The 15,013-nt window shown below is 50.9% G+C and overlaps 1 protein-coding gene and 1 pseudogene across 1 annotated transcript; one reads left to right on the top strand and one right to left on the bottom strand.

The window, feature by feature from the left end:
• Positions 1–5,243: 5,243 nt before the first annotated feature.
• LOC126913742 (olfactory receptor 14C36-like) lies at positions 5,244–6,182 on the bottom strand. Its single transcript, XM_050716872.1, has one exon. The coding sequence runs from the start codon at positions 6,174–6,176 to the stop codon at positions 5,244–5,246; it is 933 nt and encodes a 310-aa protein (XP_050572829.1). The 5' UTR covers positions 6,177–6,182.
• A 6,599-nt stretch (positions 6,183–12,781) lies between these two features.
• On the top strand, positions 12,782–13,695 carry LOC126913741 (olfactory receptor 14J1-like; annotated as a pseudogene).
• The last annotated feature ends 1,318 nt before the right edge of the window (positions 13,696–15,013 follow it).

Below are 15,013 nucleotides of genomic sequence, written 5' to 3'. Positions count from 1 at the left end.
ATGAGCTTATCCCTGCTCTCACCATCCCGACTGCCTTTATTCCCTTTCTGCCTTGCTCATCTTCCCTCTGTGCCTGCAGCCAGTGCCCCTAGCCCTGCTGTGCCATGCAGAGGAGCTGCTGGGCAGAGCTGTCTCTCTGCAGTGCTGCCCACTTGCCAGGAGCTCCCTCGGTCCCAGGAGCCCAGCCCAGCTCAGCAGCAGAGACCCAGCCCAAAGCATCTCTTTTTCTGCCACTATTGGTCCATGGAGATGTCTCTGGGGCTCCAGGAGAAACCATTGTGAAAGACACTGACATAACCACTTATCTCAGCTGGGGAGAGACATTTCTTTCACGCAGCGTCACTGCTTCTATCTCACAAAGAATTATGTTTAAGAATCATCTTTCCTAGGAGGGATCTCCTTTACTGCTGCTGAGGAAAGAGATTCAACTGAGTCAAAAAAAGCATTTCATTCTGGGCTTGCCATTCTGGAGGTGGAAGGAGACAGCTCTCTCTCATGCACCCCACAAACCCTCAGAGTGGGATTCCTCTTGCCCCAATTCAGGCAAGCACGAAATAAGTACTTGCGTTTGAGCTCCTTGTCTCATCTCCCATGCTAATTAATGGTGATGGAGAGTAGGGCCAGTTGTTCTGATGCAAACACCTGGTAACATTTGTGGAGCCAGTATTGGTTCAAGGCACGTGCAGGTAATTAAGAGATAAGGGATCATTATTAAGTATGAAAGAGATTTCCTTTGGCCAACTGAAATAGTAGATGATGCCCACGTTTAGGACAAGTGAATCTTGCCTTGTCTGTTATTTTCTGGGTAGCATAGGCAGCTGTCATGGTTTTGGCATGATTTTTGTCAAATTACCTTTATAGAGGCTCATATGACGTTACATTTTGGATTTTTGATGAAAATAGCAATGATAACACACTGATGTGTTAGAGCAATGCTCACACAGAGCCAAGGACTTTTCTGCTTCTCCTGCTGCCCTACCAGCGAGGAGGCTGGGGGTGCACCAGAAGCTGGGAAGGGGACAGAGCCAGGAGCTGACCTGGACTGACCAAAGTCAGTCCATACCATGCGACATCATGCTCAGCAATAAAAGCTGGGGTAAAGGAGGAAGGGGGCACACTAGGAATGATGGCATTTGTCCTCCAAGAAGCCATTACGGGTGACGAGCCTGGCTTTCCTGGAAGTGGCTGAACATCTGCCTGCCAATGGGAAGTAGCGAATGAATTCCTTGTTTTGCTTTGCTTGCGTGCGTGGATTTTGCTTTGCCTAGTGAACTGTCTATATCTGAACCCATGTGTTCTCACACTTTTACCTTTCTGATTTTCTCCCCATCCCACCTGGGATGAGTGGGTGAGTGGCTGTGCGATGCTCAGCTGCCTTCTGGTGCTAAACCAAAACAGTTCTTTGGGGTACAAAGGGTTCGAGACGATGACAGATTTGAGTGTGGAGACCAAATTTATCGATGTCATAGCGGTTTGGCTGCTAATTGGCAGTCTCCTGTGTTTGCCACAGGGCTTCCTTGCCTTTCTGTATGTATATGAGATTCCAGTGCTTTTTAGTGGCTGCTTTTGAATCTGCTGTTTGTTCTACTCCTTCTCATCTTTCTTTGCTGTGCCTGGGAACATTCTCATAACAGCCATGGCCATGTGCCCGGACTGGTGGATGGCCAGGGCACTGCTGCTTTTCCTGTGCTGCTTGTACTGGACAGGCTGGAACTCCAGTGTGAACTTGAGTCAGAGGAACTGTGACCTGTGGGTGATTCCACATGGCAGCACGCACAACCCAAAGCATCTGTGTCCATGGACAAGTCCACTCCAGAGCAAAGTACGCCTCGAGGCATCTGTGGCCATGGAGAAGTCCATGCCACAGTAGGTACACCTTGCAGTGTCTGTGCCCATGCATAAGGCCATGGCAGAAGACCTCAAAGCATCTGTGGCCATGGGTAAGTCCTCAACACAGCCGGTAGACTTCTGAAGGGACTGTGGCTTATGGATAAGGCCATGCCGGAGGAGGTACACCTCCAAGAGGCCGTGGCCAATAGACACTGCATGGAGCAGGGGTGAGGGGAGGAGTTCATTGCAATGTTAAATTCTGTAGCCTGGTCTGAAGGGACCAGGGGTGGAGATTATGATGGATGTACTTTCAAATTGTTGTAACCCGTGATCGGAGTTGCATGTTATATAGGAAGTCCAACAGCAGAAACGACTGGAAATTACAGAGTATGAACAAGATGCACTTTAAGTAGAATCACTGAATATCCCAAGTTGGAAGGGACCCACAAGGACCATCGAGTCCAACTCCTGGCTCCACACAGGTCTACCCGGAAATTCAGACCGTATGACTAAAAGCACAGTGCAAACGCTTCTTAAACTCTGACAGGCTTGGTGCCGTGACCATGTCCCTGGGGAGCCTGTTCCCGTGTGCAACCACCCTTCTCGGTGAAGAACCTCTTCCTGATATCCTGCCTGAACCTCCCCTGTCGACCTTAAAGACCATCTAGTTCCATATCCCCTGCCGTAGGCAGGGATGCCACCCACTAGATCACGATGCCCAGAGCCTTGTCCAACCTGGCCTTGAACACCTCCAGGGATAGAGCATCCACAACTTCTCTGGACAACCTGTTCCAGTGCCTCACCACCCTCCAAGTAAAGAATTTCCTCCTAATATCTAATCTAAATCTCCCTTCTTTTAGTTAAAAACCATTCCCTGTCATTATCTGATTGAGCAAAGAGTCACTCTCCATCTAAATACCCTTTAAGTACTGAAAAGCTGCAAATGAGGTCACCACGAAGCCTTCTCTTCTCCAGGCTGAACATCCCCAGCTCTCTCAGCTTTTCTCCATAGGAGAGGTGCTCCAGTCCTCTGATCATCTTCGTGTAACTCCTCTGGACCCGTTCTAACAGGTCCGCATCCTTCTTGTGCTGGGGGATCCTGACCTGGACTCCAGGTGGGGTCTCACAAGAGCAGAGCAGAGGGGGGCAATCCCCTCCCTTCACCTGCTGGTCACCCCTCTGTTGATGCTGCTCAGGATGCAGTTGCCCTTCTGGACTTCAAGCACTCACTGCTGGCTCATGTCGAGCTTTTCATCTACCAGAACCCCCAAGTCCTTCTCCTCAGGGCTGCTCTCGATGAGCCCTTCACCCAGCCTGTCCTCATGTCTGGGATTGCCCTGTTCTTGCACTCCACTCAGCCTTTAACACCTCTCTCTTTCTTGCCCCCTCATCTCCTGCAGGCAGTGCCCCCAGCCCTGCTGTGTGGTGCAGAGGAGCTGCTGCTGGGCAAAGCATCCCAGGAGCCCAGCCCAGCTCAGGAGCAGAGGACCATGACATGGCTTTCACTGTATCACCACCCACCTCAGGCATTTATCTGGCCTCTCCTCAAGTGTGCACAAAATACTCTTGTCTAACCTTCCACGGTAAATAATAGATATTGTAGAGTAGAAGTGAGCTGATCAAACACAAACTCAGTGCCAGAGGTGATCCAAGATATTTGCAGGTATCTGCAAGCTCTAACGCAGTATTTTTGGGAGTCAGGGCAGCATCTGGGGCGTGGTGGGAAATCCCTTTGGCAGGTGAAATGGAAGCAGATGCACACATGTAGGACAACTGAACCTTCTCCCTACTTGTTATATTCAGGGCAGCCTGTGGAGGTATTTAGCTGAGGAAATGGAGTCATGTGCCTTAGGTAGAGGTAAGTCTATGTTTCTTCACTGTGGGCTGTACATTTAACATGTCCTTTAAATTGGATTGAAGCTAGATTTAAACTAGATTTGAAGGGGGAAAGGGATAAAATCAGGCTTTCCAGTCATAATCTATGGGATGGCACACCAAAATTTGAGGGACTGTGTGCTAGTGTGGTCCTTCAATCTGCTCCACAAGGTGCTGGGTACAATAAATTACAATTGAAGTGTTTCTGCACCAATGTACACAGCATGACAAACAAGCAAGAGGAGCTCGAAACTTTGGCTCAGTCCCCCAGTTGCAAAATCATTGCCATAAGCAAAACTTGGTGGGAAGAGTTCTGTGACTGATTGTTGTGGCTTAACCTGCCAGGCAGCTCAGCACCACTCAATCCCCCTCATTGGGATGGGGGAAAGAATCAGAAAAAAAAAGGTAAAACTCATAGGTTGAAATAAAGACCGTTTAATAGGACAGAAAAAGAAGAAGGGATAATAATAATAATAATAATAATGATAAAAGAATATGCAATACAACTGAATTGCTTACCAGCCACTGACCAATGCCCAGTCCATCCCTGAGCAGTGGCAGCCCCCCAGACAACTCCCCCCAGAGAAGCTAAGTCATTGACTTAGTAAAAGCTCTGCTCTGCAGCAAAGAAAATGTCATTGGGTTATCTGCATTATTCTCATCCTAAATCCAAAATATGGCACCATACCAGCTACTAGGAAGAAAACTAACTCTATCCCAGCTGAAACCAGGACAATGGTGTGCTGCAGTGGATGGTTATAGCCTCTTCAGGAGGAATAAGCAGGGCAGACAGGTGGTGGGGTGGCACTGTATGTAATGGAGGGGCTGGACTGTACAGGGCTTGCAGTTGGTGATGATATGGTTGAGAGCCTCTGGGTAAGGACTAAGGGAAAAGCAAATAAAGCATGTGTTGTTGTGGGAGAGTCTACTATAGGCCACTCAGCCAGCATGATGACAATCAGAAAATTATTCTATAGGAAATGGGGGGAAATCTGTAGATCAGCTGCCTTTGTCCTTATGGGTGACTTCAACTTGCCAGATGTTAACTGGGAATACCATACAGCTGATACAAACTGGTCCAGGAAATTTCTAATTCACACTGATAACTTCTTGGTACAGAAGGAGTATAAAGAAGAAGTATTAAGGGAGACGACTAGGAAAGGTGCCCTCCTGTATTTGTTGCTATTAAATAGAGATGGTCTCATGGGTGAAGTGGTGATTAGTGTCTGTCTTGGCCACAGTAAGAGTGAAGCAGTCAACTTTAAAATCTTTGGTGGTAGAAGAAAAACTGCCACCAAAACGTTGACCTTGGATATTGGGAGAGCAGATTTCAGGCTGCTCAGAGAAGTAGTTAGTAAGGTCTGCTGGGAATCTACTTTTAAAGGTGTTGGGGGTCATCTGTGCTGGTCGCTACGGAAGGAAAGCAAGCAAAGACAAAACGAAGAAAAAATGGGAAGAAAAGAAAAAAACTATGGACAAAGACAGTCCTGGGTTTTCATGTGAAATTCTGGGAATCATATGAGCAGCAGAGTACTTTATTAACACTGAAATACTGTACATTGCCTCATTTTCTTCAGGGCGTCCTTGATCTCCTGGTTCCTCATGCTGTAGATGAGCGGGTTCAGTGCTGGAGGCACCACCGAGTACAGAACTGCCATCACCAGGTCCAGGGATGGGGAGGGGACGGAGGGGGGCTTCAGGTAGGAAAACATGCCAGTGCTGACAAACAGGGAGACGACAGCCAGGTGAGGGAGGCACGTGGAAAAGGCTTTGTGCCGGCCCTGCTCAGAGGGGATCCTCAGCACGGCCCTGAAGATCTGCACATAGGACAGCACAATGAAAATAAAACATACAAAGTCGACAAGGACACTAATCACAAGAAGTCCAGCTTCTCTGAGGTAGGAGTCTGAGCAGGAGAGCTTGAGGATCTGGGGGATTTCACAGAAAAATTGATCCACAGCATTGCCTTGGCAGAGGGTCAGTGAAAACGTATTGGCTGTGTGCAGGAGAGCATTGAGAACCCCACTGCCCCAGGCAGCTGCTGCCATGGTGGCACAGGCTCTGCTGCCCAGGAGGGTCCCGTAGTGCAGGGGCTTGCAGATGGCCACGTAGCGGTCATAAGCCATGATGGTGAGGAGACAACACTCTGCTGTGATGAAGAAGGCAAAGAGAAAGACCTGGGCAGTGCATCCAGAGTAGGAAATGGCCCTGGTGTCCCTCAGGGAGTTGACCATGGCTTTGGGGACAGTGGTGGAGATGCAGCCCAGGTCGAGGAGGGCGAGGTTGAGGAGGAAGAAGTACATGGGGGTGTGGAGGCGGTGGTCGCAGGCTACGGCGGTGAGGATGAGGCCGTTGCCCAGGGGGGCAGCCAGGTAGATGCCCAGGAAGAGCCCGAAGTGCAGGAGCTGCAGCTCCCGCGTGTCTGCGAATGCCAGGAGCAGGAACTCGGTGATGGAGCTGCTGTTGGACATTTGCTGTTTCTGACCATGGGCGCCTGTCCAAGGAGGAAAAGTCAGTGACAAGTGAGGACAGACTAATCCATTTCTCACAGCCTCTGCCCTTCCAGGAAGAACTTCATCCAAGTGCCTGGATGGAGCTCTGAATTATTGCTTCCTGAGGGTGCAGTGGTGAGCAGCAGGGGACTCTGCTGTGGGCTCTAGAGAAGTCCATCCTGCTTTGCAGCAAGAACATTGGAGCCAGGAGTGATTTCTGGTTAAATACACCTATGACATCAAAGACCTTTGCAGTATTGCTGCTCCCAACTCACCAGACTGCAGATCTATGCTGTGGGGACTTTGTTTTGTTTCTTTTGTTCCTGTTGCCCTGGTCAAACCTGAGGAGTATTTTTTGCAGGTAGACATCCTTGGCATTTCCACCATGCTGCAAGTGCTATATTAGTATTCCTGGAAGACAATGGGACAGAATCTTAGTGCAGAGTGAGGAGAGTCTCTCTCCCCATCTGTGTCTTGCTCTCAACTGCCTTGTGCTGGCAACTCTTTGAGCTAGTTCATGATCACACTCAGGTGTTCCCCTGAAAGGGCATTAGGCAGTGATGGGAGCTGTGCAATTTTAAATAGCATTTCTTCAAAATTCTCCTTAATAGAAAGTCAGCTTCATCCCCAACCCAAGGACTGCATTGCTGAGCCCCACAGGTTAGAAGGGGACTTGGACACCTTGATTGCATGGACACTTCTGTATGGCAGGACCTGCAAGATGCATGCCTGAGCTGCAGCTGAGCTTCTCTGTCCCCAGACAATCTGAGAAGGAGAACAGCAGCAGGACAACTGAGTGGAGAGAGAAGGAGAACTGTCACAATGCTCCTGCCAGGGGAGGGACGCAAGGCCAGGGAGGGAGGGACAGATGGACATTCGGGAGCGTCTACTCTACTGGGGCTCGGGCTGCAGAGGAGGCAGCTTATGCCTCGGTCCCCATGGCCTTAAGGGCAGAGGCTTTGCTGGGTGGGAGAGGAAACGAGGGGGGCTTTTTTGGGGAAAAGCATGTTCATTGAAGGACTGACGGGAGGTGTCCAAATCCCCCCTCCCATCTTTTGCTATCAGCACCTAAATTTTTACCTTCCACCCCCCCAACAAGGGAATCAAGATTAGAAAACTGAAAGCACAGAGCCCTTCCCTTCCAGGCAATGCCTAGAAAAGGGATTAGGGAAGAGTACCCAGCAGAAATGGCATAGAATCATAGAATGTTTTAGGTTGGAAGACCCACATAATTCCACCTCCCTGCCATGGGCAGGGACACCTTCCACTAGAACAGGCTGCTCAAAATTCCACCCAACCTGGCCTTGAATGGTCCCAGGGATGTGGCATCAGCAACTTCTCTGACAACCTGTTCCAGTGACTCACCACCATCATAGCAAAGAATTTCTTCCTGATATCTACTCCAAATCTATCCTCTTTTAGTTTAAAGCCACTACTCCTTGTCCTGTCACTACACCCCCTGACAAACAGTCCCTCCTCAGCTTTCCTGTAGGTCCCCTTTAGGTACTGGAAGGCTGCAACGAGGTCTCCCCAGAACCTTCTTTTCAGCAGGCTGAATAACCCAGCCTGTCTCCATGGGGGAGGTGCTCCAGTCCTCTGAACATCCTTGTCACCACAGCGAATAACAAATGCAAGTAGAGACACACAACACCTTGTTGAAAGCAGCAGGACCCTGCCCTGTCCTGCCGGGGGGGGGGCCTTCCACCCACAACTTCTCCCCACAGCACCCTGGGCACCCTTGCCTGCCCCCCAGCTTCACAGCCCTTTACACATTTTTAATAAGACTCCCTGGCAGTCCTTCTGAAAGACCTGATGGGGTCTGAGCTACACACAGATTTGTAGACCCTTCCAGGGGCAGTTACAGCCCTGTAGCCAGAGGTTTACCATGTCAAGGGTGGTAATGATTTCTCCTCTAGCGACATCTCAGCATCCTCCCACTCCAGCCTGCCCCTAACCTCTCTTTCACTCTCTGCTCTCCCCTTCTCACCTGCAGGCAGTGACCCCAGCCCTGCCGCCCTTTGCAGAGGAGCTGCTCCTGGGCAGAGCCTTGTTTCTGAAGAGCTGCCCACTTGCCAGGAATTTTCTCTGTCCCAGGAGCCCAGTCCAGCTCAGGAGCAGAGGCCCAGTCTCCTCCCAGGTTATTTTAATGACTTCTCTGGTGTGTTTGGTGATGAGCCCATGAACCTCAGGCACTGAGAGGGTTTCAAGAAATCTCTCAAGTCCAAGTCAGATGCAAACTCTGAAGTTTCTTGGAGTGTCCCACTGAGGGCCATTACTGACAAAGATTCCCTGGAGTTCATTAGAGCAGAAAATTGGAGGAAGTGATGACAAGAAGACAATGTCAAAGTGGCTCTGATGCATAGAAAACATGGATGTGTTTCACCAAGCATGATGGCCAAACCTGGACCCCTGGCCCCTGGGAAGGGAGATCCTGTCCCTCACATCTGTCTGTGTGCTCTTCCTAGGGCAATATGATATGGGGATGCACATTGCCAAGTGCAGGACACTGGTACAACACTTTCCTGGTTCACAGGTGGGGGTGAGGAGGCAATGAGGCCCAAGAGCTTGAAGGCTAAGACGTCTTCTCGTAAGACTCAGTGGCAGAGACAACAGCCATAGACAAGGAGACAAAGACCTTGGCTCTGTGGGGGCTTTTAGCCTTGCCACAGCCCTTGATCCTCTCCACACCAGGCTGTTTTATGGATTCTCAAACCTGTGCCTCTTTCCCTGTTGGATGTAGACATTCACCCTTCTTTCCCACATTGCTCTCACCTGAACATCTTCCTGCCGTTATTGACAAGGACTCCATGCTCCCTGATGGTTCCTTGAAACACAAAGCCATGGTTGGATCCAATCTCCTTCTGGGGGACCTGTTGCACCACAACATTGTTCTTGGAGTAGGCTGTTCCCATGTGCCAAAAGATGAGCCGGCGTGGAATAAGACAGGCCTGGCTGAACAGAGAGTTGAGGCTAGATCTCAGGAAGAAAAGGAGTGTTTATGACCGCTGGAAGAAGGGGTAGGTCACTGGAACTCAGTCTGCTATTGCTGTTAAAGAAAATAAATGTTTTTTTAAATACATAAACAAAAAAGGAGGACTAAGGAGAATCTTCATCTTTTATTGGATGTGGAAGGAAATACAGTGACAAGGGATGAGGAAAAGGCTGAGGTGCTTACTGCCGCCTTTGTCTCAGTCTTCTGCAGCAAGACCAGTTCTCATGGGAGCCTTCAGCTTCCCTTGGGGCACAACAACCCCATGCAGCGCTACGGGCTGGGGGCAGTGGCTGGAAAGCTGCCAGTTGGAAAGTGACCTAGGGGTATTTATCAGTAGCCGGCTGAATAGGAGCCAGGTGGCCAGAAAGGCCAACAGCATCCTGGCTTGTATCGGGAATAGTGTGGCCAGCAGGACTAAGGAAGTTCCTCTGTACTCGGCTCTGGTGAGGCCACACCTCGAGTACTGCATTCAGCTCTGGGGCCCCTAGTATAAGAATGACATGACATATTAGAACGAGTCCAGAGAAGGGACACAAAGATGACCAAGGGGCTGGAGCACCTCTTCTATGAAGACAGGCTGAGGGAGTTGGGGTTCTTCAGCCTGGAGAAGAGAAGGCTCCAGGGAGACCTTATAGCAGCCTTCCAGTACCTAAAGGGGGCCTACAGGAAAGTTGGGGAGGGACTTTTCATCAACGAGGGTAGTGATAGGACAAGGGGTGATGGTTTTAAACTGAAAGAGGGTAGATTTAGATTAGACATTAGAAAAAAGTTCTTTACTCTGAGGGTGGTGAGGTACTGGAAGAGGTTGCCCAGGGAAGTTGTGGATGCCCCATCCCTAGAAGTGTTCAAGGCCAGGTTGGATGGGGCTTTGAGCAACCTGGTCTAGTGAAAGGTGTCCCTTCTCATGGCAGGGGGATATCATTTCAAAGAAATTATTATACGATATAATTTCAAATAATTTATATGATCTTTAGGGACCTTTCCAACCCAAACTATTCTGTGATTCTGTGAGCTCCCTTACCCCACTGAGTCAGCTGAATACTGCAATGGGCTTCTGCGAACATACTGAGCAGGAACTTGATCAATTATCCTCAACTTGGGCACCTGCTGTCATTTCAGTTGGCAGAAGACATTCCCCACAAGGCTCCAGGACGACACCCTCACACAGTGCCCTGCCTCTCCACACCACATCGGTCCACCTCAGCTTGCAGTTACCTGCTTATATCTTGGACCACCTCTGGCGCCTCAAAGTTTATCAGGAGTTCGTGGCCTCCATTTCCATTAATTCCAATGGGAGCTAAGACACGCAGGTCACATGCAGGTGCCTATTTTGTGCACATGCAGGTGCCTATTTTGTGCACACCTGAACCAAGGCAAGACGACTCCAACCTCCACTGGCTTTGTGGTCAATACGGGAAATAGCAGTCTACAAGCCTACAAACCTGCAATACTGACTCAGCTGACTCCCTTCTCTCATCCTGGGTAAAGGAGATGGTTGCCTGTCACTGTCTCACGATGGGACAAGAAAAGCTCCAGGGACAGCTCAAGCAAGTGTGGGGGGAGCAGGGAGGGGAAAGAAAATGATGCCTTGGGCTGGGCAGCTGCTCCTGATCTCAGCCAGGCTCCTGGGACAGAGGGAGTTCCCGGCAAGTTGGCAACTCTGCAGAGAGACAGCTCTGCCCAGGAGCAGCTCCTCTGCACATTGCAGCAGGGCTGGGGACACTGCCTTGGAAGGGGCAATGGAAGAGGAGACAGCCAGAGATTAAAAGCTTTCTGAACTTGGAATACAATTTAGAGCTCATTGTGGGAGGAACCTTGACACCCACTCATACGGTAAGTCTCTGGCTGCAGGGCAATAGGGATGTAGTGCACAGACGGATGCCCTAAATTTGCACTTCCCATAGATTATGGATCTGCTCAGAGCTTCAGCTCACCCTCAGCGCATTTCCAAGAGGACTTTTCGTAAGTATGATCGAGGCAGCCTTTTCAGCTTGACTCCGTGCTTCCCTCGTAGCTGTGCTTTCAGTTTTCACTTGTTTCTCTTGATGGGAACCGAAATAGAGCTGTGAGGTTTAGAAAAGGGGCTGAGGCTCCTACACCGCCATCATGAGGACAACAAAGAATATTAGGAAATGCCTTCACCACCCCCCAACCTGGAAATAACACCAGCATCACCTTCCAGTTTCATCGGGGCTGGTCTGACCTGCTGTTTAGCGCCTGCAAGCACGAAGCTGTCCCTGTGCAGTGCCCCGTCCCGGGGAGGTACCTGCAGGGCAGAGCTGAGCATGCAGCGCGTAGGATGCGGTCTGGGAGCTTGGACAGGGAGCTGAGATGGTGGCAGGGAAACAGATCCTGGCAGGGACAGCGCCAGCCAGCAGCATGGGTGGGCAGTGGGAAGGAACTAGTGTCAGAACTGCTGGGGAGGGTGGATTTTACCTGCTGCCTGTCACCTCCTGCAGTGCAGCCCCCTTGCTCTGAGCAAGCCCCCTGCTCTCCTGTCCCAGCCAGCAAAGCCTCTGCTCTCACAGCTGGGGCTTCCAGGGCAGGAGCAGCCCCAGCTCCAGCACAGCAGAGGTGCCTCTCTCCTGACACATGCCCATTTCCTTCGGCAGAGCAAAGGGACAGAGAGGGGCTGCCCTGCAATGCCACCAGCTGGGAGGTGTGCACAGCTGGCAAAGGGGGAGGCTTTCCTGAGTGCCTGCAGTCTCCCTGCTCGCCTCTCTCGGCTAGCGCATCGCCGTGTTTCCTCTTTTCCCTCCTGCTGCCTGTGCTGCTCTTGTTCGTGCTCTCAGGGCTGGGGGGGTGGGGAGTTGCGGTGGTAGGTTGGGCACTGCCCATGCAGATGTGGCCATGGCAATGAGGTGTCCCAGACGTCTGGGACTTGGCCAGTCCTGGCAAGGATCTGCAGTTCATCCCATCAGAGCTCTCAGCAGTGTCTGCTTTCTTCTCAGGGTAACAGAGGCGTGTGTTCCCCCTTCATCTCAAAGAGGAGCAAGCAGAGGGAAGCTGGGAGGCATACCGAACGACAGACTAGCTCTCCTCGCTCTGCACCACGAATGCTTTTTCCTCTCAGCACTTGTGGCTGTTCAACCTGGGAGAAGCAGAAGTGCTGAGGATTTCTGATTCCAGAGAAGACACCCCATGTGAGATGTAGGGGGACAGGGAAGGCCTTATTAAATACAGTCTGTTTAAAAATCCTCTCTGAAACCGAGTTTCCTTGGATTCGGGTGGGCAATTGATGGCAAACCCTCCTGTGGTCAGTGTGATTTTCCTGGAGACACTCTAAATATCAGTTGTGGCCCCTGCCTCCCCCATGCTCCCACGTGCCCTCGGAGTTAGAGCATAACCGCCCCCTTGGGAGCCGTCGGGCAGAGACCCTGCTCCTCATGGCGCATTCGGCCAGCACAAACCAGGGAATTGCAAGAAGGTCCTGCCAAGAAGAAAAAACTGTGCGACAGGAGAGTCAAAGAGAAATGCCTTTGGTGTGAGCAGAGATTTCTGTCCTAACTTGTCCCTGTCTTTTCCTCCTTGGAAAGAGCCCTGGGCCCAGAGGCAGCAGAGGCCCAACAGCAGCTCCATCACCGAGTTCCTGCTCCTGGCATTCGCAGACACGCGGGAGCTGCAGCTCCTGCACTTTGGGCTCTTCCTGGGCATCTACCTGGCTGCCCTCCTGGGCAACGGCCTCATCCTCACCGCCGTAGCCTGCGACCACCGCCTCCACACCCCCATGTACTTCTTCCTCCTCAACCTCGCCCTCCTCGACCTGGGCTTCATCTCCACCACTGTCCCCAAAGCCATGGCCAATTCCCTGTGGGACACCAGGGCCATTTCCTACGCAGGATGTGCTGCCCAGCTTTTTCTCTTTCCTTCTTCACTCACAGGGAATGTTTCCCTTCTCACCATCATGCCTACGACCGCTACGTGGCCATCTGCAAGCTGCTGCACTACGGGACCCTCCTGGGCAGCAGAGCCTGTGCCACCATGGCAGCAGCTGCCTGGGGCAGTGGGGTTCTCAATGCTCTCCTGCACACTTCCAGTACGTTTTCACTTCCCCTCTGCCAAGGTAATGCTGTAGACAAATTTTTCTGCGAAATCCCCCAGATCCTCAAGCTCTCCTGCTCAGACTCCTACCTCAGAGAAGTTGGGCTCCTTGGAGTTAGTGCCTCTTTTGCTTTGTCATGTTTTGTTTTCATTGTGCTGTCCTATGTGCAGATCTTCAGGGCTGTGCTGAGGATCCCCTCTCAGCAGGGCCGGCACAAAGCCTTTTCCACGTGCCTCCCTCACCTGGTTGTAGTCTTCTTCCTTATCATCAGTGGTGTGTTTACCAACCTGAAGCCCCCCTCCATCTCCTCCCCATCCCTGGATCTGGTGGTGTCATTTCTGTACTCGGTGGTGCCTCCAGCACTGAACCCCCTTATCTACAGTATGAGGAACCAGGAGATCAAGGATGCCATTAAGAAAGTGATGACAGACATTTTTTTAAGAACTAAAGCTTCACATCTCTAGAAAGGATTTGCTGCAAACGCCATACCGGGCCAGAGCTTTGTTTATTCACTGCATTACTGTTGTTATTTCTCCTTATCATTTTCCCACACAAATGATTGGATTTGTCTCACTCCATCTGACGAACTGACCTGCTCTTTTGCACCTGGAGGCTGTGGAAAAGTCTGTCTAACATGGGCTCAGACCTGATTTTTTGTACCATCTCTGTAGTAAAATGGATTCTCTTGTGTGCATTGGTCTGGGCTCTTCTTCCAAAACTGGTGCCAAAACTAATAGGACCAAAAAGGGATAAAGACAGTTTGCTTGGCAAAACAAAAGCTATGCATGCAAGCAAAGCAGAATAATGAATTAATTTGCTACTTTCCATTGGCAGGTAGGTGTCTGGCCATTTCCACAAAAGCAAGCTCAATCACACATAATGGTTTCCTGGGAAGACAAACGCCACCTCTCTGAATGTTCCCCTGTCCTCCTTCTTTACCTGGGTTTTTATTGCTGAGCACTATGTTGCATGATATGGAATATGCCTTTGGCCATTTGGATTCAGTTGTCCTGGCTGTGTCCCTTCCCAGGTTCTTGTGAAACCCCTGGAGTCCTCGCTGTTAGGACAACACAAGAGGCAGAAAACTCCTTGACTCAGTGCAAGCACTGCTAAGCAATAACTAAAACATTGGTGTGTTACTAACACTTTTCATCATGAATCCAAAACATAGCATGATACAAATGTCTGTGCAGAAAATTAACCCCATCCCAGGCAAATCCAGGACACGTGGCCAGTGCAGGGTAATGCGGTGGCCCTGGGGCACTCACACCACAGCCCACGACTGGTCTGGTCTGGGCTGGGGAGAGGGCAGGGAGGTGAGGGAGCTGGGGAGGGTCTGTCCTGGGCTGTAAAGTGCACAGCAGAGGAAAACATGACAGCTAGCTGAGCTGTGGCACCATGCAGGATGAAGACTCACCTCAACGGCTTTGTGGTGCAGAGCCAAGGCTCGTGGAAGGGAGCTGAGACATGCAGTTACAGCAGAGAGGAGAGTGCCTTGGTGGCATAGGCAGAGCCCAGGGTGGTGTCCCAGGGCATTCGTCACCCCCTAGCCCGTCTCACCAACCACTTCCAGCACTGGCTGCTCACCCCAGGTTGGGCAGTGAGTTTTGCTCTGGGGTCATCTCCCACTGGGCTCCGTGCCTGTGCTGGGGGACAAGCCAGCCCTGCCCAGGCTCTTCCCTGGCCCCGACCTCTGCAGCCATGGAATTTCGACTGTTATTGGACTTAGAGCCTCGACAAATTATTTTCAGAACACATCCTCATACAATTCTCCAGGGTAGC

Source organism: Cygnus atratus, unplaced genomic scaffold (assembly GCF_013377495.2).
Source record: "Cygnus atratus isolate AKBS03 ecotype Queensland, Australia unplaced genomic scaffold, CAtr_DNAZoo_HiC_assembly HiC_scaffold_48, whole genome shotgun sequence".
In the NCBI taxonomy this organism is placed as follows: Eukaryota; Metazoa; Chordata; class Aves; order Anseriformes; family Anatidae; genus Cygnus; species Cygnus atratus.
The sequence above is the reverse complement of the archived record's forward strand: the minus strand, read 5'-3'. Positions and strand labels throughout refer to the sequence as shown.

Coding starts and splice junctions, on each gene's coding strand:
- LOC126913742 (XM_050716872.1), bottom strand. CDS start 6,176: ATGTCCAACAGCAGCTCCATCACCGAGTTCCTGCTCCTGGCATTCGCA.